Below are 25,361 nucleotides of genomic sequence, written 5' to 3'. Positions count from 1 at the left end.
ATGGGGTTCCCGTGTCAAGAATACTGGAGTGGCTTGCCATTCCCTTCTTCAGTGCACCACGCTTTGTCAAAACTCTTTACTATCACCCATCTGTCTTGGGTGGTTCTACATGTCATGGCTCATAGCTTCATTAAGTTATGCAAGCCCCTTTGCCACAGCAAGGTTATGATCCATGAAGGGGATACTGTATTTATATCTTCTAAATCCTTGATGAGTTCTTTTCTGTGGTTGCTGTTGATTCCTTAGAGAAAGGTGTTTAAAAACCTACCGTGTAAATTTGTCTACCAGTCTGTTCGGTTCCCTGAGTTTTTGTTTTGTTTTTGAAACTCTTCTTTGAGGGCCTACATATTAGGATTGTTGTGTTTTTATAATTTCTGTGGTCAGCCCTTGAAGACCCTGGGCCAGACTATCACTTCTTTACATCAGGTCTAAGGGGATGATGGTGTAGCCATTGGTTACTAAAGGGAGCAGCTGCAGGCCCTACGAGGAGCCAAGGTGTGGACACTTCTTCCATAATTGGGAACCGGCATGCCAGGACTAAGAAAAACCAACAGATTAGTCAATACTAGATATCCCATTGTAGGGGTTGTGGCTGACACACCCCTTCACTTTTTTTTTTCCTGGTGTTCCAGGGAAGCAAGTGCCTTGGTTTGAAGTGGCAACTTCACAGCAAGGTAAGGGACCAAAACCTAGTTAATAGTTAAAATGATGATCTTGAATGTGTCCTAAGACCCACTCCAGAGCACAGGGAGCCTGAATGCCAGCCCCTTCTGTCAGTCCAGTATACCTCAGACAGGGATAAAAGGCTTCATCCCAAAACTCCCTGTGACTTCCGCCCTAGGTATATTAGCTTCTAGGATTTCCATAACAAGTACCACAACTTTGGGGGCTACAATAGCCATAAATTTATTCAATCACAGTTCTGGAGGCCAGAGGTTTGAAATCAAGTTGTTAGCAGTGTTGGTTCCTTCTGGAAGCTCTGCTGCTGCTAAGTCGCTTCAGTCGTGTCTGACTCTGTGTGACCCCATAGAAGACAGCCCACCAGGCTCCCCTGTCCCTGGGATTCTCCAAGCAAGAACACTGAATTGGGTTGCCATTTCCTTCTCTAATGCATGAAACTGAAAAGTGATAGTGAAGTTGCTCAGTCGTGTCTGACTCTTAGCGACCCCATGGACTGCAGCTTACCAGGCCCCTCCATCCATGGGATTTTCCAGACAAGAGTACTGGAAGCTCCGAGGCAGAACTTATTCTATGCTTTTCTCCTGGCTTCTGGTGGTTTGCCAGCAATCTTTGCCTGCCTCTGACATCAGATGGCCTTTTTCCCCTCTGTGTCTCTTCTGTGTCTCTATATCCAAATCTCTTTCTCTTTTCTGTTAGAAAGATACCAGTCATTACATTTAAGGCTCACCCTATTCCAGGATGACCTCACCTTAATTTGATAACATTTGCAAGGATCCTGTTTCCAGTTATGGTCACATTCACAGCTGGTGGAGAATAAGACTTGAACACATCTTTTGGGGGCACACAATTCAGTCCACTATACCAGAGGTCTTAGGGGGCAGGAGGAAGAACAGCCCTGTGAGTACCTAGAATAGTGCCCTCAAGGAAACCTGCAAAGATTGTCTTTATTACAACTAAGGAAGTATCTCCCTGTTGAAGATGAGCACACCCTCTATCTTCTTCCTGGTGGACTGGTATTGCCTGTTCTCCTGCCCACAATTCTGCCTCATGTCCCTGGCCAGTGTCACCATACCTTGGGAGCAGAGGAGTAAGAAGTTCCAAAGTCAGACACCTCCCCTCCTATTTGGGGGGATATTTTCCAGGGGCCCCCTGCTGCTGGCATTCTTAGGAACTTCAGAGAGCCACACCCACTACCATTGTTTCTGCAAGTGCTTCAGCATGAGATCAGATGAAGGTGCCAGGAGCCAAGATGAGAAAAGGATAAGCAGCTCTCATTTAAGAGCTGACCCAGAGACCTTCTAATGAGGAAGCATAGTACAGTTGACAGTACAGCTCCTGCTGCACAAGTATAAAAATAAGAGACCCACTACAAAAGCAGATGTTTTAAAGATTGTCAACAAAAAGCACAAGCACTACTCCCCTGAAATCTTCGCGAGCACTTCAAGCTGATTTTTGGCATGAATGTAGAAAAACCAATCCCAGAAGTTATTCCTATGCCTTTGTCAGCAAGTTGGACATAACCCACAAAGGGAGTTTGACTAGTGGCAGGGAAATGCAAAGACTGGACTCCTGGTGCCTCTCCTGGGTTCGGTCTCCATGGATGGCAGTTATGCCACTGAGGAGGAGATCTTAGGATTCCTGAATAGTGTAGGGGAATATGTTGGGAGGAGGCATTTAATTTGGGGGGAGCCCAAGAAACTCCCCACCAGAGATTTGATGCAGGGAAAATACCTGGAATAGGAGGAGATGACCAGCAGTGATCTTCTATGCTGTGCTCTTTGGGGTCCAAGAGCCTGGTTGAAACCTGCAAGATGAAAATCCTGGAAGTTTTGGCCAAGGTCAACATTGCTGTCCCAGTGCCTTCCAGTCCTGGTATGAAGAGGCTAGGAGAGATGAGAAAGAGAGAGCTTGAGCAAGAGTTGCAGCCAGGACTGGCACTACTGCCATGGTCAGTTCAAATTCCAGGGCTATGTCAGTAGCTTTTCCTGCCTCTGGTGAAGTCTGAGGCAGATTCTTCATGTTGTAGATGAAGAATGAATCGTCTTAGTAATGGAGGGCCAAAGTGGGGCTATAGGTTTTTCTGCGTTCCTCTTCTGTGCGGAGAACTTTGTGATTTACCTTTTTTCTTTCTTTCTTTTTTTTGTTTTAAATATTGTCTTTTTTAACAGAAAGTTTATTTAGCATCAGAATCCAAGTTTATGAATGACATGGATCACAGGTTTGTTGCTGTTTATCAGGCTTAATAGTCTTGGTATTTTCTTGGAAATAATTTAAAAAAATCACATAGTGAAATAATTAGGATCACAGAATAGAAGGGAAATAAAATAATTATTGTTTTTTTATATTTTAGTATTTCTTTGAGTAAAAGTAAAGACACAGATGTGCTTAGCTTATTCAAGAATATAGGAGAAATAAAACCATAGTTAATTAACCTTTAGGTCATAAGCCCTTTCATCCTTCAGACATTATTAGGCATCTGTTCTTTAAAAGCCTCCTTATTAGTACAAGGAATGCTAAAATAAAGATGGTCCAACCCTTGCCCATGAAACTTTAGAGTCTAGGAACAGCTTTCACATGATGAAGATGGTGAAACACTGCACGAATCAAATAGAACAAACAAAAGGAAGGCGTTAAGCAGGATGAGCTGTAGATGAGAACAGTCAAATATAAATCTCAGAAAGGAAGAATGTTTGAGGTTTTGAACCTGTTTCTTCAGTGGGAGGTATTTTTTAACTTAAGTTGGATAGTGGGCTAGATGAGGCTGTCAGTGTTGTGAGCAGAAGCCAGACACTCATATGTATCTTAGAGTTAAGAGACTAAGCCTGAAATGAAAAACGGTCATAACAGTTATTTTGATATTTTAGGTAAGCCAGAGAGAACTTCTACCTGTGACAGTAACAGAAGGTGTCTTGTACTTTGTCCCAGTGCAGTTGAATCTAGTACAAAAGCTAGGTGTTTTATGTATATTGTGTACAGAGAGTTTCTGTGGGAAAAAGTCTATGACTTGATTGAGGTATGATGTGAAAAAGATGCTGAGCCTGCAGTCTTTTTCTTTGGGCTGAGAACTAGCGCCTCAGTTCAGTTCAGTTCAGTTCAGTTCAGTTCAGTTCAGTTGAGTTGCTCAGTCGTGTCCGACTCTTTGCGACCCCATGAATCGCAGCATGCCAGGCCTCCCTGTCCATCACCAACTCCTGGAGTTCACTCAGACTCACGTCCATCGAGTCCGTGATGCCATCAAGCCAATTCATCCTCAGTCGTCCCCTTCTCCTCCTGCCCCCAATCCCTCCCAACATCAGAGTCTTTTCCAATGAGTCAACTCTTCGCATGAGGTGGCCAAAGTACTGGAGCTTCAGCTTTAGCATCATTCCTTCCAAAGAAATCCCAGGGTTGATCTCCTTCAGAATGGACTGGTTGGATCTCCTTGCAGTCCAAGGGACTCTCAAGAGTCTTCTCCAACAACACAGTTCAAAAGCATCAATTCTTCGGTGCTCAGCCTTCTTCACAGTCCAACTCTCACATCCACACATGACCCCAGGAAAAACCATAGCCTTGACTAGACGGACCTTAGTCGGCAAAGTAATGTCTCTTCTTTTGAATATACTGTCTAGGTTGGTCATAACTTTTCTCCCAAGGAGTAAGTGTCTTTTAATTTCATGGCTGCAGTCACCATCTGCAGTGATTTTGGAGACCCAAAAAATAAAGTCTGACACTGTTTCCCCTGTTTCCCCATCTATTTCCCATGAAGTGATGGGACCGGATGCCATGATCTTCATTTTCTGAGTGTTTAGCTTTAAGCCAACTTTTTCACTCTCCTCTTTCACTTTCATCAAGAGGCTTTTTAGTTCCTCTTCACTTTCTGCCATAAGGGTGGTAGCATCTGCATATCTGAGGTTATTGATATTTCTCCTGGCAATCTTGATTCCAGCTTGTGTTTCTTCCAGCCCAGCTTTTCTCATGATGTACTCTGCATAGAAGTTAAATAAGCAGGGTGACAATATACAGCCTTGACGTACTCCTTTTCCTATTTGGAACCAGTCTATTGTTCCATGTCCAGTTCTAACTGTTGCTTCCTGACCTGCATACAGATTTCTCAAGAGGCAGGTCAGGTGGTCTGGTATTACCATCGCTTTCAGAATTTTCCACAGTTTATTGTGATCCACACAGTCAAAGGCTTTGGCATAGTCAATAAAGCAGAAATAGATGTTTTTCTGGAACTCTCTTGCTTTTTCCATGATCCAGCAGATGTTGGCAATTTGATCTCTGGTTGCTCTGCCTTTTCTAAAACCAGCTTGAACATCTGGAAGTTCATGGTCCACGTATTGCTGAAGCCTGGCTTGGAGAATTTTGAGCATTACTTTACTAGCATGTGAGATGAGTGCAATTGTGTGGTAGTTTGAGCATTCTTTGGCATTGCCTTTCTTTGGAATTGGAATGAAAACTGACCTTTTCCAGTCCTGTGGCCACTGCTGAGTTTTCCAAATTTGCTGGCATATTGAGTGCAGCACTTTCACAGCATCATCTTTCAGGATTTGAAACAGCTCAACTGGAATTTCATCACCCCCACTAGCTTTGTTCGTAGTGATGCTTTCTAAGGCCCACTTGACTTCACATTCCAAGATGTCTGTCTCTAGATTAGTGATCACATCATCATGATTACCTGGGTTGTGAAGATCTTTTTTGTACAGTTCTTCTGTGTATTCTTGCCACATCTTCTTAATATCTCCTGCTGCTGTTAGGTCCATACCATTTCTGTCCTTTATCGAGCCCATCTTTGCATGAAATGTTCCCTTGGTATCTCTAATTTTCTTGAAGAGATCTCTAGTCTTTCCCATTCTGTTGTTGTCCTTTATTTCTTTGCATTGATTGCTGAGGAAGGCTTTCTTATCTCTCCTTGCTATTCTTTGGAACTCTGCATTCAGATGCTTTTATCTTTTCTTTTCTCCTTTGCTTTTCGCCTCTCTCCTTTTCATAGCTATTTGTAAGGCCTCCCCAGACAGCCATTTTGCTTTTTTGCATTTCTTTTCCATGGGGATGGTCTTGACCCAAAAAAGATGTCCTTTTCATTATAGGGGACTGGAATGCAAAAGTAGGAAGTCAAGAAACACCTTGAGTAACAGGCAAATATGGCCTTGGAATGCAGAATGAAGCAGGGCAAAGACTAATAGAGTTTTGCCAAGAAAATGCACTGGTCATCGCAAACACCCTCTTCCAACAACACAAGAGAAGACTCTACACATGGACATTACCAGATGGTCAACACCGAAATCAGATTGATTATATTCTTTGCAGCCAAAGATGGAGAAGCTCTATACAGTCAACAAAAACAAGACCAGGAGCTGACTGGCTCAGATCATGAACTCCTTATTACCAAATTCAGACTCAAATTGAAGAAAGTAGGGAAAACCACTAGACCATTCAGGTATGACCTAAATCAAATCCCTTATGATTATACAATGGAAGTGAGAAATAGATTTAAGGGCCTATATCTGATAGAGTGCCTGACGAACTATGGACTGAGGTTCATGACATTGTACAGAACTAGAGCCTACTCCATTAAAAAGGGCATTTGTGTTGTTATCTTTTGTAAGTCTACAAATGGCTAGATTTCTGCTTGTGGTGGAATGAATGAAAATAGGTGTGGTTTGGATGGAATGGCAGCTGGGAGGAGTAGAAGAAGGCGGCCCTTCACACAAGTTTTAGGAGCTGTGAATTGTATCCAAATGGAGAAGACTCTTCAGCACTCAAATAATATTTTACTAAATGAAAGTCCATGTGCCCAACACACAGTGAGGCCAAATAACACCAAAAGGCTGGAGTCTGGAGCAGAGAAAGGCTTATTGCAGGGCCTTGCAAGGAAATGGGTGGTGGTCCATGCCTTAAAAATCCAGAACTCATGGTCTGTCAGATCACACAATCTTCCTGTAAACTCCAACAGCACAAATGTTGTTTTCTGGTCAGGTCATGGTCAGCTTATCCTGTATATTTCAAGCTATAGGCAATATTCTTTTAAAGAAGGTACAGAGCCAGCATGACTAAGCACAGGCACCAGAGCACAAAGGTTACAGTAAGGTAAAGGAACACATCTAATATGGAATGAGATTTGTTCTTCCCTACTACATTATGTCTTCAAGTGGGGGAAGTTGATGACGTTTTACTTGCAAATCAGCATTTTGATTGATTTACTATTCCATGTCCTATAGCACTTCATGTGCTTAGAAATGCATTCACAAACTGTTAATCGTCTCAGATATGCCAGGCACTATGATATATCCTTTATATATATTACCTATATTCTAGCAGTTCTAGAATACAGGGCTTATCAAACCCATTGAACAGATGAACAGCCTGAGGCTCATAGAGTTTAGTAATATGCACATGTTGACAGGGCTAGAATATAAAAGAGCTGGGACTAGAAAGGTGAGCTGAATTCTTCTAGAACCAACTGTTCTGCTGTCATTTCTTCATAAAAATAATGCTTTCTCCCCACTTCTCTGCAAAGGCTTTTTTTTTTTTTTAAATAAATCAAGCAACATATACAAGTGGTCTGTTTGGAGACACTCTATTTGGTTACTTTGGTCTATTTGCCTATGCCTGTGCTTATTCCATAAACTCTAAAGTATTAAAAAGTTAAGTTTCTAATCCACTTGGAATTGGAATTTGTGTTAATCCATTTGGAAATGAAATCTGTGTTGTGTGAGGGACAGTTTTAGTCACATTTTGTATTTAATGTGGATATCAAACTATTGTGTTGTAATTTTTTATTTAAAACACTGTTCTTTTCCCCCGCTTCTCAATAGTAGCTAACTTTCAATAAACCAGGGTGTATACAATTAGAGTCTGTTTTGGAACATGCCTATATCTATACCACAAACTCTCATTACTGTGATGTTTTCACAATTCTTAATATCATATCTTTCTTTTTCAAGAGTATATTGGCTATTCATAGACTTTTGCAAGTCAATTTAAATTTTAGAATTACCTTGTCAAGGTTCACACACATATACACATACATAAACGTTCACACACAAATTATGTGGCTTCATTGAGAAAGAGACATTATAGTTACTAGTAGATTAAATTTGGGGAAGATGAACATGTTTATGCTTACCTGTGGCTCAGATGGTAAAGAACCTGCCTGCAATGTAGGAGACCTGGCTTTGATCCCTGGGTTGGGAAAATCCCCTGGAGAGGGGAATGGCTACCTATTCTAGTATTCTTGCCTGGAGAATTCCATGGACAGAGGAGCCTGGTGGGTTATAGTCTATGGGGTCACAAAGAGCTGGACACAACTGAGTGACTAACACTAAATAACATGCTTATAATACTGAATCTTCCATAGAAATGCATATAATATTTCTCCATTTAGTTAGGATGTAAGCAATTTAAAGAAATATCTGTATAATTTTTCTGTGGAGTTCTTATACTTTTTATTATATTTATTTTTAGGAATGAGGTATTTATCATTATAGTTTAAAAGTTATTTTATTTGAATTCACCTTAATACTGTTTGTTGCTACAGAAAAAGTTGCATTTTTATATATTTATCTTATACCTAGCAATTTTGTTTAAAACCATTTAATTATTACTTTAACAGTTTTTCATCAGTATATTTACCTCCTACATGCTCTATTGATGTTTAATTATATTAGCATTGTTTTTGTTTTCTGATGCTTATCTCTTTGGTAGCTCTGTTTCACATTACTTTCCTATAAGTATCTTTGTTAAAGAATAGACTGGTGGCTCAGACGGTTAAGCGTCTGTCTACAATCCGAGAGACCTGGGTTCGATCCCTGGGTCAGGAAGATCCCCTGGAGAAGGAAATGGCAATCCACTCCAGTACTATTGCCTGAAAAATCCCATGGACAGAGGAGCCTAGTAGGCTATAGTCCATGGGGTCACAGAGAGTCGGATATGACTGAGCGACTTCACTTCACTTCACCCACACTTATATTCTTGGGCTTCCCTTGTGGCTCAGCTGGTAAAGAATCCGCCTGCAATCTGGGAGACCTGGGTTCGATCCCTGGGTTGGGAAGATCCCCTGGAGAAAGGAACGGCTACCTACTCCAGTATTCTGGTCTGGAAAATTTCATGGACTGTATAGTCCATGGGGTCGCAAACAATCCGACACCACTGAGTGACTTTCACTTTCAGAATAAAAATGTTAGACATTTTTGCCTACTCAATATTAAAAGATTTCAAGGTTCCCACAGCCTGGCAAAAGCCTCTGTAAAAACTTCGAGCAAGACCAGCAGCCACGTCCTCTGAAACTGAGCACATGCGCACAACGCCCACCCAGCTTGCTGGGTGACCCCGGAGGCTATAGGCTGAGGTCACCGGATGTTATGTCCCCTGATTTTCCGTTATAACCGCCAAGGCTGTGAGAGCTTGGATCGGAAGCGCGAAGTCAGCACGAAGTCTCTGCAAAGTCCCCGCGAAGTCCCACAGAGGAGCCGCAGTTGCTGTTAACTGTCAGGTGAGCCTCTAAATAAGTACCAAGGGGACCCCCTTCCCCAGAAAGGAGGGCGCCCACCTAATGAGAACACCAACCGAACCCTGGTAAGGTTCCTACGCAGGCAGGTTCAGGGCTGACCTATCACGCGCTTCCTGTTTGGCCGTCTGAGGTGGTGTCTTTTGTGTGTGAGGCTCAGAGTCCCCAATCTACGGGTCCAAAAGCAAACGCCCCTCAGTAAGTCTAGAGGTGACCCGCCCCCCACAGAATAGCAGTGACTCAATGATTCTCAGCAGGGCAACGGCCTGGGGAGCCTCTAACCCCTTACCCCGCCCTATCCCCACCCCAACACCCCACACCCAGCCTGACACCCCACCCTCACCCCGACACCCCCGACACTCCACCCGCCCTACCCCCACACCCACACCCCACCCGCCCTACCCCAACCCCGGACACCTTTCCCTACCCTCACCCTGACACTCCCCCACCCCGGACACCCCACCCGCCCTACCCCCACCCCGGACACCCCGGACACCCCACCCGCCCTACCCCCACTCCGGACACCCCGGACACTCCACCCGCCCTACCCCCACCCCGGACACCCCGGACACCCCACCCGCCCTACCCCCACCCCGGACACCCCACCCGCCCTACCCCCACCCCGGACACCCCACCCGGCCTACCCCCATCCCCGACACCCCACCCGCCCTACCCCTACCCCGACAACCCCCAATGCCGACACCCCACCCCTGACACCCCACCCGCCCTACCCCCACCCCGGACACCCCACCCACCCTACCCCCACCCCGACAACCCCCAATGCCGACACCCCACTCCTGACACCCCACCCGCCCTACCCCCACCCCGCACACCCCACCCGCCCTACCCCTACCCCGACAACCCCCAATGCCGACACCCCACCCCTGACACCCCACCCGCCCTACCCCCACCCCGGACACCCCACCCACCCTACCCCCACCCCGACAACCCCCAATGCCGACACCCCACCCCTGACACCCCACCCGCCCTACCCCCACCCACACACCTCATTCATACCACCCTACCCCCACGTGCCCACCACGACCCCCAACACCCCACCCTCACTCCTCACCAGGCGGGAGAAAAGTGCTGCTGCTTTGCTCAGCCCTTGGAGTCTGAGGGAGTGGAAGCCTTAGTCTAGGATGGACGATGTCGTGGCACCACAGGAAGGCATCTCAGGCCACTACAGGAATCCCGATGAGGACCCCAAATAAATTCTTAGGAATCCTCTGACCCAAGGAGGGAGGGTGTACACAGCATCTACCCTTCTTGTCAGCTCTCCATGTCCTGTCATGAGGTTTTTCTCACTTGCATTTCTGGGGTCTCACACAGATGGGACCTTATTTGAACTTGGGGAACTTAGGCAGCAGATGGCACTGGGCACATTACCTGCCTGGATTCAGTTTGAGGAATGTATGGGAGGATTGTGGGACTAACCAAGTAATGGCAGAGGGGGCTCCACAGCCCTGAGAGATCCAGGCAGTGAAACAGGCAGAGGCCATCCCTCGTTTCCTTCTCTGAGTCTCAGGAAGGTAAAGATTTATCTGAATTTATTGTTGCTCTTCAGTCTCTAAGTTGTGTCTGACTCTGTGGGACACCATGGACTGCAGCATGCTAGGCTTCCTGGTCCTTTTGCTATCTCCTACAGATTGCTCAAACTCGTCCCTTGGGTCAGTGATGCTGTCTAACCGTTTTGTCCCCTGTAGCCCCATTCTCCCCTTGCCCTCAATCTTTCCCAGCATCAGGGTCTTTTCCAAGGAGTCTGCTCTTCGCATCAGGTGGTCAAAGTATTGCACTTCAGCTTCAGCATCAGTCCTTCCAATGAATATTCAGGGTTAACTTTTTTTTAGGATTGACTGGCTTGATCACCTTGCAGTCCAAGGGACTCTGAAGAGTCATCTCCAGCACTGCACTTCAAAAGCATCAATTCTTTAGCTCTCAGCCTTCTTTGTGGTCCATCTTTCACATCTGTACATGAATACTGGAAAAAGTGTAACTCTGACTATATGGACCTTTGTCAGCAAACTGATGTCTCTGCTTTTTAATATGCCATCTATGTTTGTTACAGCTTTCCTTCCAAGGAGCAAGCATCTTTTAATTTCATGGCTACAGTCACTGTCCACAGTGATCTTGGAGCACACGTATAATCAAAGCTATGGTTTTCCCAGTAGTCATGTAGAGATATGAGAGTTGTACCATAAAGAAGGTTGAGTGCTGAAGAATTGATGCTTTAGAACTGTGGTGCTGGGGAAGACTCTTGAGAGTCCTTTGGACTGCAAGGAGATCAAACCAGCCAGTCCTAAAGGAAATCAACCCTGAATATTCATTGGAAGGACTGATGCTGAAGCTGAAGTGCAATACTTTGACCACCTGATGTGAAGAGCCATCTCCTTGGGAAAGACCCTGATGCTGGGAAAGATTGAGGGCAGGGGGAGAAGGGGTATGCAGAGGATGAGATGGTTGGATGGCATCACTGACTCAAGGGATATGAGTTTGAGCAAACTACGAGAGATAATGAAGAAGAGGGTAGCCTGGCATGCTGCAGTTCATGGGGTTGCAAAGAGTTGTACACAACTGAGTGCAGCAACAATTCCAGAACAGCCCATTAACGTCAAGCTTGTCTATTCCCCTGTGGCTAAGCATGTGAGATCTCTAGAAAGGTTGACCATGTATCAGATAACTTCATTTCTTCATTTTTAGTTGTAGGAATTTGTGAGCCTTCGTCTAAAAAAGTGAAGTTGGTTATCAGAAGGAGGATTCCCAAGTGCTTAAAGTATACACAGTAAGAGCCCAGAGTTTTCAGTGAGGAAACATTCACTCCCAGATACATGTGATCCCACAGTCTCCATAGATATTGTCACCCTAGGAGGTTGTGGAGAGGGATATCCAGAGGAAATATTTCCTTGCTTCCTCTTTGGAAGTCATGAAAGAATGGGCATCAGGTCAGAAGAGAAGAGGAGTCTTATACAATGCCAGGAGCAATGTAGGAATTGAATGAGGGCTAGTGGGGCACACCATTCCAGTGCAGGTGTGATCTCCATGAACTTCACTCTGCCTCTGCATTTAGCCCTTGTAAGCCTGAGGAAAGAGTGGTCAGAATTTCTACATTCTACTTTAGTCTTCAAAGGGCTCAGGGAAGTGATTTGTGTTTATCTGAGTGGGGTCTTTGGGATTACCAAGGACAGAGTAGAAGGGGTTCCAGAAATTTAAGACACAGAATTAGGACGGAGAGCCTAAGTTACCCTGGGATGGGGTGGAGGGCGGGTGGCAACAAGGATACACTCTTAACCATCAGTCCAGGGAAGCAGACAGGATAATATGCTGCTCCTCTTCCTTATTGGGCTTTCAGTGAGGAGAGTGTTGGGATATACAGGGCTTAGCACATGAAGTGAGCCAAAGGACTGTTCCAAGGCCTGTTAAGACCAAGGTAAGGTCCCTAAACGAGGTTTGAGGGGCCTGCCAACCTCAGAACAGAGGGGTCCAGATTATCTTACCCATACTCTCAACACTGGTAAGCCTGCTATGGTGATTGGGTAAGATTCCCCATCCTTTCTTTCTCAGTTGTCTCAGTGAATAGATCTCACATTTTTGGGAGGGTGGGCAGGGACGGCCTTTGGTATCAGAAGGTGATGACTAAGGCCCTACTAGTTGCCAAAGTAAAGCCCCCTGAGAAAGGACTGAGAGAATTTCCTGTCCCAGAAGATAGGAGCGAAACATAAGTCATTTTAGATCTGCTGTCAGCTTTGCGAGGCCCCATGCAGAGCTATCAGACTGAAGCATTGCCACATTTACTGCTTGGTGAATTCAGGGTTATGAAGATTGGTTTGTGAACATAATGTGGGATCCCACTACTTGTTATAAGTCAAGGAAAGTATCCTAATTGAGGCTTATGGGGATATCAACTCTAGAACCTTATGATCTCAACAAAGCTGTATTGGTCTCATGTTTGGGAACTCTGTATGTCAGATCCTCTTAATACTTCCTCAGAGGTTGCAGGGGCATGACTCTCTAGTGTGAGGAACAACTTGTGGTCATCAGAGGGAAGGATTCTCATACACTGTCAGGATTCAAAGTAAAGATTTTTTTGAGCAAAAGCTGACTATCTACTCGAACATAGATGGGACACTCTCATATACCTGTCGTGACTCTATAGTCATTCCTTGGGATGTCCTAGACAAGGCTGGCTGGAAGTCTCATCAGCTCACTTCTAGGGAGATGGCAGTCATGGTCTGAAGGAGGTGGCACAAATCAGGAGGCAGTACAACAGTCTGTGTGGAGACACAGAGACAGACACAATGGAATCCAGCCCAGAACATAGGGTTGTTAAAGAGCCCCAGAACTTTACCAGCTTAGGGAACCTGGTCAAAGATCTCAGGACAACTTCCTTGCTTTCTTCCTTCTTGGATGTTACAGACAGCTGATGTCCTTGGTCTACGTCCTATATCATACTAGGTCAGCAAAGGAAGGGAGCCAGGGTCTGTCACAGTAGGGATGAAGAATAAGGTCTGAGGAGTCAATTCACCCAAGAAAAGAGGGAGCTCCACGTTGTCTAGTTCTTTTTATTGGCCTAAGGAAGACCTAGTAGAGGTAGTTAGAAAGTGTACTTCCTCAGTTCATCCTGGGCTGACTCTGAAAGATAGGGAACTCTTGTATGCAGACAGATTGGCACCAGTTTGCAGAGTGATCAAGTCTGAGGCCCTGTCAGTAGTCACAGCAAAGACACTGAATATACTGAGAGAACACTGACCCCAGTAGAAGAGGGATAACAAAGAGTTCAGCCCTGCACTGTTGTCAGTGTTGAGTCTATGGGCAAAGATGTCGAGTGGCTGTGTCCTCTAATTATCCCAGTTAGATCTCAGTAGGTCAGGGCTTTGTTCTAAGTGGCAGTGTTATGGCAGCAAGCAGAGATCCTCAGACTTATGTAGATTCAAAGTAACATAACCAAGTGAAACTAGGGGGACCACAACACCAACAGAGATAGCATCTACAATTTTAACTTCGTTGTCATCCCTGGGAAGTCCCAGGTAGAGATTCTGGAGAAGGTACCTCAGCACATCCTCCTCAGTCTTTTTAGGGGATGTGACATTACTTGGTCTTAGGAGAATAGCCTCATATTTAAGCATGGGAGAAGAGATCCTGGCACGGGCCAAGGTAATGAAACTGAGTGAGGACTGATGGAACCACCCTTTTCAGAAGGGTAATGGTGCTACAGAGACACAATACACCTGCCTATGTGATCCCTGAGAATTTTTAGCCTGGGTTGACTGCCTGGTCCCTGAGGAACTTTAAGATTTCTCCTTCATGAGGGACACAGCAGCCAGGAGACCTGTGAGACTCTGTAGCACTGTTAGCAAAAGTCCATTGAAGGCAACTTTTATCTGAGCCAGCACAGTTGAGTATACCAGCTGAGGCCACTCATATCTGCCTTCTTTCCCTTAGGTGGTGATTTCCCATTGTCCACTGCTGCCAAATGCCGCCCGTAAGAATCAAACTGTCTAAGCGTTTTAAGAGTTCGCGACGTGCACAGTATCAATCCCGTCGAGCCTCCACTCAGTCCCAGGACCTGGAGATTGCACAGCTCTCCAGAGCTCTGGAGGAGACCCATCTCTTCTTGTGTCCTCAAATGCCTGGAAATTTGAAGGCAGCTCCTGGTGGTGATAAACCCAGTTCTCCTCAGGGTCCTCAGAGTTTCTCTGCATCTTCCATTGGCATCACAGCCTCTGCATCCAGCAAATCAAGTGAGGTCTCCATGAATCAAGGTGAGGAGAATAGTCCAGGCACCTCAGAGGCTGTGCCAGGCACTTCAGAGGCTGTGCCAGGCACTTCAGAGGCTGTGCCAGGCACCTCAGAGACTGTGCCAGATTTCATGAATGTGCCTGTGCATTCCCTAGATAGTAAAGTAGCTGTGTTGGTGAATTTCCTGCTGCTCAAGTATCGAATGAAAGAGCCCATAACAAAAGCAGATATGCTCCAGGTTATCAACGATTGCGAAGTCCACTTCCCTGAGATCCTCCTGAGAGCTTCTGAGCGCGTAGAGATGCTCTTTGGCCTTGATCTGAAGGAAGTGGATCCCACCAACCACTGCTATGGCATTTTCATTAAATCAGGCCTCACCTATGACGGCATGATGCACGGTGAAGCAGGTGTGCCTAAGACCGGCATCCTGATACTTATCCTGGGTGTGATCTTCATGAAGGGCAACCATGCCACTGAAGAAGAAATTTGGGAAGTTCTGAATGTGACCGGGCTATATTCTGGGGAGAAGCACTTCATCTTTGGGGAGCCCAAGCAGCTCATCACCGAAGATTTCGTGAGGGAAGGATACCTAGAGTTCCGGCAGGTGGCCAGCGCTGATCCTGCACAGTCTGAGTTCCTGTGGGGCCCCAAAGCTCATGCTGAAACCACCAAGATGAAGGTCCTGGAGTTCATCGCCAAGGTTCATGGGACTGACCCAAGTTCTTTCCCATCTCAGTATGAGGAGGCTTTGCAAGATGAAAAAGAGAAAGCTCAGGCCAGAATTTCAGCCAAGTGTCTCTACTATTCCAAGTTCTAGTGTCGAGACTAGCAGCTTCTTCCTCAACTAGGGGAGTCAGGGATAGTTCTTCATGCATTGTTCAGAGAGGCAGTTAGTATTCGTAGAATTTAGGTCTGAGGTGGGGCTGAAAGGAGTACAGTATATGTGACCGTGTGTCCCTATTTTGTATGTGTAACTTGAAAATTTATTCTTTTTTGATATATGCATTATTCAAATGATTCTTAGTATAGGTTTAATTGCTTTCAAAACTTTGAGTGATTATTAATGATGCATTTCATGTTGTAATAAGATTTAATTGTAAGAGCTCTGTTGTTTTAGAAATTGTGAATCCATCCATTTTATTTTGTCATCTGAAACAAGATAACATGATACTGTTGTAGGCATGCGTGTATATGTGCTAAGTCACTTCATTTGTGTCTGACTGTTTGTGACCCTGTGGGCTGTAGCCCACTATGCTTCTTTGTCCGTGGGAATTTCCAGATAAGATTACTGGAATGGGTTGCTGTGCCCTCCTTCAGGGGATCTTCCAGACCAGAGATCAAGCACAAGTCTCCTGCATCTCCTGCATTTCAGGAAGATTCTTTATCCGCTGAGCCACCAGGGAAGCCCACTGCTATAGACATTTCCTTGCAAAGGTGAAAGAAATCGACTTTAAGATAGATGAACTCCAAAGAAAAAAAGTTACTAAAATTTTAGTTCTCTTATCTTTTCAATGCTTATTTTATAAAATTAAATAAGTACAATGAATTTGCCTCATTCTTTCAAGAATGTGTATGAAATGTTCTTGTTTAGTTGCTAACTTATGTCTGACCCTTTTGCAACCCTATGAATAGTAACCCGCCAGGCTAACTCTGTCTGTGGAATTTTCCAGGCAAGAATACTGGAGTGGGTTGCCGTTTCTTTCTCCAGGGAATCTTCCTGACCCAGGGATTGAACCTATTTCTCCTGTGTTAAAGATGGATTTTTTTTATTGCTGAACCACTGGGGAAGCCCAGTTACCAGTGTGTGTGTGTGGTGGGGGGGGGGGGGGCGCAATTAGGCATGGAGAATTAGGAGACACAAAGTGTTGGCTGTAAGATAGGATCAAGAATGCATTGTACAACATAGGGAATATAGCCAATACTTTGTAATAACTGAAAATGGAAAGTAACCTTTAAAATTGTATAGAGTTTTTTTAATTGAAATACGATCTTCCTAAAATTTTTAAAAATAATAGAGTATAATTCTAAAAAATATATAAATACAAAATAAATAATATTGAAGGACAGGGGGGAAAAAAAAAACTTTGAAGTCCTTCCGTGGTAATTAATTTTACATGAAACTGAATGGTGGGTCAGATGAGGCTGATGGCGTCATGAGCAGAAACAAAACCCTCAGATGATGTTTCAAGTGTTAAAATGACAATGTCAAGAGATGTAAAGTGTTGTTAGCTGTTACTTTTTTGATCTCAGGTAAACCAGAGAGAAATTCTCACGTGGAGCAGGAACGGAATGTGACCTGCATTCTTGTCCCAGTGCATCTGAACTCATGCACAAACTTAAGATTTTTGTTGTTGTTATTTGTTTCTTTTGTATATGTCACCTCTAAGGAGTTTCTGAGAAATATAGAAGATACTCCCTTGAGATTAGACACAGAAGCCACAGGGCTAACAGTTGGCCATCACCTAAGAGAGCCAGCGCTCACTCCATTCAAAGGAGAATTTAATCAAGCTGTCTTCAGTGTAATTTGGCAAGGGATTTGAGAGCTAAAGTTTTGGTCAGGTTGAAATGAATGTTAAAGTAGGGGAAGGGTTGCATGGGAGGTATAGAGGAGAAAAAAAATAATTTTCCCTGTCCCCTTTTAAGTTCTTGGCTGAAACTTCTTTGTAATAAAAGGAGAGATTAATAGAGGAAAAACAAATTTTGTATATATGGGAGCACCACAAAAAATGAGACTCAAAGAAGTGACTCGAGCAGGAAGCTTTTAGACAAATTTGTGAAGTATTGACATGACAAAGCATTTGGACTAAGTGTAGTAAATGGCCAAGTAGTAATAATGTTTGTTTATACAGTCTTTTTGGCTCTCAGTTCTCTGTCTCTACTGATACAGATGTCTTCTACCCTCTTGGTACAGGGAGAGTACATTTCATATTGGAGATTTATCTCCTGCTTTCAGGGGGACAAAGGAAGGCCAACTATTTCTCAATTACCTTCAATTCAAAATAACCAATATACCAAAGTGGAATTTTGAGGGTGAAATATGGTAGTGCCCCCTTATCCTGGTGTTTTTTTAAATTTTATTTATTTGTGCCAGATCTTAGTTGTGGCATGATGGATCTTTTGATTGTGGCATACGGGATCTTTAATTGCAACATGCACAATTTAACTGCAGCATGCACAATTTAATTTTCTGACCAGGGATTGGATGCAGATCCTCTGTCTGCCCTGGGATCGTGGAGTCTTATCCACTGGACCACCAGGGTAGGCCTCTGGTTGTGCTTTTTAATATTTCACTTAAACACAGTCAACTGTGGTCCTAAATATTAAAATATAAATGAAAAATTTCAGAAATACATGATGCACAAAAATTTAAATTGCTTGCAGTTCTGAGTATTGTGATTGAATCTCATTCTGTCCTGCTCCATCTCTCCTGGGACAGGATTCGCAGCATATTACTTCTGTTAGTCACTTAGCAGACTCCTAGACTCTTATCACATTGACTACTGAAGTTTCACAGTGCTCGTGTTCAAATAACCCTTATTTTACTTAGTAGCCCAAAGTATAAAATTAGTGATGCTGGCTGGTTTGTGCCTGGTTTGTGAGTTGAACTTTATTATGGGCATGAATGGGAAAAAAACATATATATATATATGGTTTCAGTCATCCACTGTAGGTAACACACAGAGAAGGAAGGACTAATATATTATGAAGCCCTACAAATGGTGACTGGGAGAGAAGGAAGAGGTTCATCCTTGACACAAATTCTAGGAAATTTCAATTACATCTAGCTGGGAAGACAGTCCCACTGTCTGATTTGGTCTGATTTGACATACTATATCCCATAGCACTGTATGTATTCTGAGAAAGCCTATATCTAGACAATGCACACTCATATACACACATGCACAAAGACAGGTGGGGGGTTAGGATTTGCAGACAACTTGGTCACAGCAATAACTCATTCATCACAGCCCTATAATATGCCAGGCACTGTGCCATGTGTTTTGTATACTTCATACACATTACAAAAGTCTTATAAAACCAAATTCACATATGAAAATTCTCAGGCTCAAAGAGCCTGTGATTTTTTCTGATTTCATATGTCTAGTCTGTGACAGAGCTGCCACTAGACCTCTTATCTGAATTCATCCAGAGCCGACTCTACTCCACTCTCCCCAGCCTGAGGCAGACCTTCTGCCTCTTACCTCTCTTCTCACTACCCCTTAGTGCCTCTCAGGATAAAGAAAGAAGAATGTAGTAGCCAGGAACTTAAAGCAAATTTAAAGAATAAAGATTGAAACAAGAAACACAATTTGAGGATTGTCTGTGTGCTTCATCTACCTAAGGTCTTCTATCCCAGCCCCTCAGAAGGTTCCTTGAGAGCCCATTCTGCCCAGAGGCTAGCATTTTATCAGCTCCTGGTCTCTCTGCAATACAGCGTCCATCCCCTGAGTCTTCTCCAGTGCACTTTGTGGTCCAAACTGAAACCTGACCTGCTGGCCAGTTTTTCAGTCCTCCTCTGTAAGCTATACCTGTTTCCAGTGGAACAAACGGCAGAATTCACCAGAACAAATGAAATATACTTACACTGACTGCTCTGTTCTCTACTCATTGTATCACCGATACCATTTCCAGGTCAGTATTTCTGTTTGTTTTAGAATACATCTATAATTTGATTACAAAACCATTCTTTTGGCATTACTTGGTTACAGTGAGAGCAAGATGCTGTGAGTGTGGCAGAGCAGCTCTAGTGTACCAAGTGCATTCCCTGCTTTCTGAACCAGAAGGTAAGTTACTTACATCCTTTCAGTCCAGTTCAGTTCAGTCACTCAGTCATGTCCGACTCTTTGCGACACTATGAATCACAGCACAACAGGCCTCCCTGTCCATCACCAACTCCCGGAGTTCATGCAAACTCATATCCATTGAGTCGGTGATGCCATCCAGCCATCTCATCCTCTGTCATCCCCTTCTTCTCCTGGCCCCAATCCTTCCCAGCATCAGGGTCTTTTCCAATGAGTCAACTGTTCACATGAGGTGGCCAAAATATTGAAGATTCAGCTTCAGCATCAGTCCCTCCAGTGAACACTCAGAACTGATCTCCTTTAGGATGGACTGGTTGGATCTCCTTGAAGTCTAAGGGACTCCCAAGAGTCTTCTCCAACACCACAGTTCAAAAGCATCAATTCTTCGACGCTCAGCTTTCTTCACAGTCCAACTCTCACATCCATACATGACCACAGGAAAAACCATAGCCTTGACTAGATGGACCTTTGTTAGCAAAGTAATGTCTCTGCTTTTCAATATGCTATCTAGGTTGGTCATAACTTTCCTTCCAAGGAGTAAGTCTCTTTTAATATCATGGCTGCAGTCACCATCTGCAGTGATTTTGGAGCCCCCAAAAATAAAGTCTGACACTGTTTCCATTGTTTTCCCATCTATCTGCCATAAAGCAATGGGACCAGATGCCACGATCTTAGTTTTCTGAATGTTGAGCTTTAAGCCAACTTTTTCACTCTCCTCTTTCACTCTAATCAAGAGGCTTTTTAGTTCCTCTTCACTTTCTGCCATAAGGGTGGTGTCATCTGCATATCTGAGGTTATTGATATTTCTCCTGGCAATCTTGATTCCAGCTTGTGTTTCTTCCAGCCCAGCGTTTCTCATGATGTACTCTTCATAGAAGTTCAATAAGCAGGGTGACAATATGCAGCCTTGACATACTCCTTTTCCTATTTGGAACCAGTCTATTGTTCCATGTCCAGGTCTCACTGTTGCTTCCTGACCTGCATATAGGTTTCTCAAGAGGCAGGTCAGGTGGTCTGGTATTCCCATCTCTTTCAGAATTTTCCACAGTTTATTGTGGTCCACACAGGCAAAGGCTTTGGCATAGTCAGTAAAGCAGAAATAGATGTTTTCTGGAACTCTTGCTTTTTCCATGATCCAGCGGATGTTGGCAATTTGATCTCTGGTTGCTCTGCCTTTTCTAAAACCAGCTTGAACATCTGGAAATTCACAGTTCACATATTGCTGAAGCCTGGCTTGGAGAATTTTGAGCATTACTTTACTAGCATGTGAGATGAGTGCAATTGTGTGGTAGTTTGAGCATTCTTTGGTATTGCCTTTCTTTGGAATTGGAATGAAAACTGACTGTTTCCAGTCCTGTGGCCACTGCTGAGTTTTCTGCATTTGCTGACATATTGAGTGCAGCACTTTCACAGCATCATCTTTTAGGATTTGAAACAGCTCAACTGGAATTCCATCACCTCCACTAGTTTAGTTCATAGTGATGCTTTCTAAGGCCCACTTGACTTCACATTCCAGGATGTCCGGCTCTAGGTGAGTGATCACACCATCGTGATTCTCTGGGTCGTGAAGATCTTTTTTATACAGTTGTTCTGTGTATTCTTGCCATGTCTTCTTAATATCTTCTGCTTCTGTGAGGTCCATACCATTTCTGTCCTTTATTGAGTCCATCTTTGCATGAAATGTTCCCTTGGTATCTCTAATTTTCTTGAAGAGATCTCTAGTCTTTCCCATTCTGTTGTTTTCCTCTATTTCTTTGCATTGATTGCTGAGGAAGGCTTTCTTATCTCTTCTTGCTATTCTTTGGAACTCTGCATTCAGATGCTTATATCTTTCCTTTTCTCCTTTGCTTTTAACTTCTCTTCTTTTCACAGCTATTTGTAAGGCCTCCCCAGACAGCCATTTTGCTTTTTTGCATTTCTTTTCCATGGGGATTGTCTTGATCCCTGTCTCCTGTACAGTGCCACGAACCTCCGTCTATAGTTCATCAGGCACTCTGTCTATCAGATCTAGGCCCTTGAATCTATTTCTCACTTCCAGTGTATAATCATAAGGGATTTGATTTAGGTCATACCTGAATGGTCTAGTGGTTTTCACTACTTTCTTCAATTTCAGTCTGAATTTGGCAATAAGGATCTCATGATCTGAGCCACAGTCAACTCCTGGTCTTGTTTTTGCTAACTGTATAGAGCTTCTCCATCTTTGGCTGCAAAGAATATAATCAATATTATATTGTTTATAATATAATTATATTGATTATATATTACAATTATATTGATTATAATATATATTTTGACTGCACCAAAATAATCAATTTCAGTGTTGATCATCTGGTGATGTCCATGTGTAGAGTCTTCTCTTTGTGTTGTTGGAAGAGGGTGTTTGCTATGACCAGTGTGTTCTCTTGGCAAAACTCTATTAGTTTTTGCCCTGTTTCATTCCGTACTCCAAGGCCAAATTTGCCTGTTACTCCAGGTTTTTCTTGACTTCCTACTTTTGCATTCCTGTTCCCTGTAATGAAAAGTACATCTTTTTTTGGGTGTTAGTTCTAAAAGGTCTTGTAGGTCTTCATAGAACCATTCAACCTCAGCCTCTTCAGCATTACTGGTTGGGGCATAGTCTTGGATTACCATGATGTTGAATGGTTTGCCTTGGAAACGAACAGGGATCATTCTGTCGTTTTTGAGATTGCTTATATCCTTTACATACCTGCAGACATTAACACTGCACATCCTGACACACAAACCATTTAGGGAGGAGTTAATGCTAAGCCGTTAGAGTGAATGTTGATAAGACTACAAAAGTTCCCTTATGGGACTTTCTGCTTCCTCTTCCTCCCCCAAATTCTCTGCTTAAAAAGAAAAAATGAAGTTACTTGGAACTAGTCTGAATAGCAGCAGCACCCAAGGAGCACACACTTAGTTCATGTTAAAAAGCAGTACCTGTGTGCTGTATGTTTTACACCACAGGCAAAAGAAATGATCGCTCTAGTTTTTAACTCCTTCATTAGAGCCTCTTAAAAAATAAAAGCATCCCATCAAGTTCGTCAAGATGGTGTTATTGCTATACATTTGTAGGTGGGTCACTTTCTGTGCTATGTTTGCTTTGAATGGATCTTCCAATGTATTTCCAATATTCCTTTCTTACAGTGTCCTTTTCTTTAGCTAGGATTTCACATAACTCTAATGCTTTATTAAGAATGTCCTCCTTGTTGTCACATTGGTTTTCTAGCATGTCTTCATAGATATCCACAAGAAAGGCAATTAGGTAGGAGGAGCTGTGACTTGGTTGTAAGTCAAGTAGTTGATTTAACAGATTGGGATATTTGGAAAGATCACAATCCTACAAAATCCTTTTCAATTAATTCCATGGACTTTCATTATGTGGGACTAGTTTGATCATTTCCAAAGTATACTGGACTTCTCTCTCCAATATAGCATGATCATTGTAGCCCGCGGTGTTAAAAATTACAAAATATCTTTGATTCCAGACAGAGTTATTTCTCATGTGCTCTTTGAGAAGTTGGTCTACATAGGGCAGCTCATTATCCCAAAGTTTAAATTCCTGAATAACCCACTGTCTGGTGTTGCCAGGCGTGGTAATTCTTTTCATCCTAGTAAGAATATGAGCAATAAATTCAAGCTCCTGTGATGGGTCTCTCGGCCATTCCACCAGCACTCACCTACGATGCCAAACTTGACAGTTTTGGGGCTGCTTCTCAATTATTGCTGAGATGTAGTTCATTTCCTCATGTAGATCCTTCTGGAATGACTTTAAGAGAACTCTCCAGAAATGCCACACTGTGTAATTGGCTGAATTTAACTCAATAGCATCTCTGGTTAATTTAAAAGCCCATATCCCTTCTCTCGTCGTGCTTCAGAACAGCGCGGAAATAATCATAGACGTCCTGAAATTTCTCACTATAAATGATATGGGCCACTGGATTAGGGCCATCATTCTGAAGCACTGGATCTATATCAGCCCATTCTGCCCTGCCCCTGTACAGGACATAGGTGGGTGAGTCCAGGCTCGGAAACCCATTGTCCATAGTAGATGCTGCTGCCTCTTCCTGCAGTGGCTGGGAGGCGGAGGATGCGGCTGGGGCCGCGGCAGCTCCGGCTGACCCGGCTCCCTGCCCTGCGCGGCCTCCCTGACCCCGTGGGCAGACGCCATCTTTGCTCTGCCCTGAGCGGAATCCAGGTCAGTTTTGATGGATTAATTTTCTCTTAATAATATATTCTTCCTTCTCCCCAGTCCTGGTAATATTTGATTTAATGCCAGATGTTATGAAATTGCAATTTTACCTAATTTATACTTTCCTGTAAGAAGTAAAACTTTTAAAAATTTATTTTCTATTGATGTATGGTGTACTATTCGTTTCAGGTTAACTATATACTGATTCAACCTTTACATGCATTATAAAATGATCACTGCAGTAAGTCTAGTAACTCTCTCGTCCCATAAAATGTTACTGTAATAGTGTGGACCAAATTCCTTATGCTGTATAATACATCACCAGGGCTTACTTATTTTTATAACTGGGAGTTTGTATCTCTTAATTCTCTTCACTTATTTTGCCTAACACCCCACCACCTCCACTTTGGCAGCCACCCTTTTGTTCTCTGTATTTATGTGTCTATTTTTATTTTGTTTTTTTTTTTAGGTTACACATATAAGTGGAATCCTGTATTTGTCTTTCTCTGTCTCACAATTTCACTTAGCATAATACTCTTTAGATCCATCCATGTTGTCCTAAATGGCAAGATTTCATTTTTTAATGGTTGAATAATATTCTCTTGTGTATGCCACGTCATTTTTATCCCTTTATCAATTAATGAGTGCTTAGGTTGCTCCCATATCTTGGCTATTGTAGATAATGCTGCAGTAAACATTGATGTGACTGTATGTTTTAGAATTACTGGTTGTGTTTTCTTCGAGTAGATAACCAGAAGTGAAATTGTTGAATGATACAATAGTTCTATTTTCAATTTTGGGGGAAATCTTCATACTTTTTCCCATAGTGGTTGTACCAATTTACAATTCCAACAAATGTCTGAAGTTTTCTTTCTTTCACATACTCAGCAAGATTTGTTGTTTGTTGTCTTTTTGATGATAGCCATTCTGACAGATGGGAGGTGGTTTCTTATTGTGGTTTTTAGTTGCGTTTCTCTGATGAATAGCAATATTGAGCATCTTTTAATGTGCCTGTTAGCAATCTGCATGTCTTCTTTGGAAAAATGTCTATTTGGGTCCACTGCCCATCTTTTACTTGGATGTTGAGTAGCGTGAGTTCTTTCTTGGATAATAACTCCTTATCAGATATATTATTTGCAAATATCTTCTACCATTTAGTAGGTTGCCTTTTCATTTTGTTGATGGTTTCCTTCTCTATGCAGATGATTTTTAGTTTAATAGAGGAAACGAATAGAATGGGAAAGACTAGAGATCTCTTATATGGGGTGGGAGGTGGGAGGGGGATACAGGATTGGGAACTCATGTACACCCATGGCTGATTCATGTCAATGTATGGCAAAACCAATACAGTATTGTAAAGCAAAATAAAGTAAAAATAAAAATTAAAAAAAAAGAAAATTAGAGATACCAAGGGAACATTTCATGTAAAGATGGACACAATAAAGGACAGAAAAGGTATGGA

General features: G+C 43.2%; 1 protein-coding gene and 1 pseudogene across 1 annotated transcript; one reads left to right on the top strand and one right to left on the bottom strand.

Moving 5' to 3' along the window:
- Positions 1-14,639: 14,639 nt before the first annotated feature.
- On the top strand, positions 14,640-15,722 carry LOC128069612 (melanoma-associated antigen B16-like). The gene is made up of 2 exons (XM_052662739.1): positions 14,640-14,946; positions 15,010-15,722. The coding sequence occupies exons 1-2, from the start codon at positions 14,640-14,642 to the stop codon at positions 15,720-15,722; spliced, it is 1,020 nt and encodes a 339-aa protein (XP_052518699.1).
- A 7,046-nt stretch (positions 15,723-22,768) lies between these two features.
- Positions 22,769-23,878, bottom strand: LOC128070483 (protein farnesyltransferase/geranylgeranyltransferase type-1 subunit alpha-like; annotated as a pseudogene).
- Between the last annotated feature and the right edge of the window lie 1,483 nt (positions 23,879-25,361).

The sequence above is a fragment of the Budorcas taxicolor genome, chromosome X (assembly GCF_023091745.1).
Source record: "Budorcas taxicolor isolate Tak-1 chromosome X, Takin1.1, whole genome shotgun sequence".
Taxonomy (NCBI): Eukaryota; Metazoa; Chordata; class Mammalia; order Artiodactyla; family Bovidae; genus Budorcas; species Budorcas taxicolor.
Note: the sequence above shows the minus strand (reverse complement) of the source record. Positions and strands in the feature narration are given on the sequence as shown.

Excerpts from the sequence above, each read along its gene's own strand:
- LOC128069612 (XM_052662739.1), top strand. The coding sequence starts at position 14,640 with ATGCCGCCCGTAAGAATCAAACTGTCTAAGCGTTTTAAGAGTTCGCGA. Across the intron at positions 14,947-15,009 it reads AGGTGAGGAGAATAGTCCAG|GCACCTCAGAGACTGTGCCA; the intron begins GCACCTCAGAGG and ends AGGCTGTGCCAG.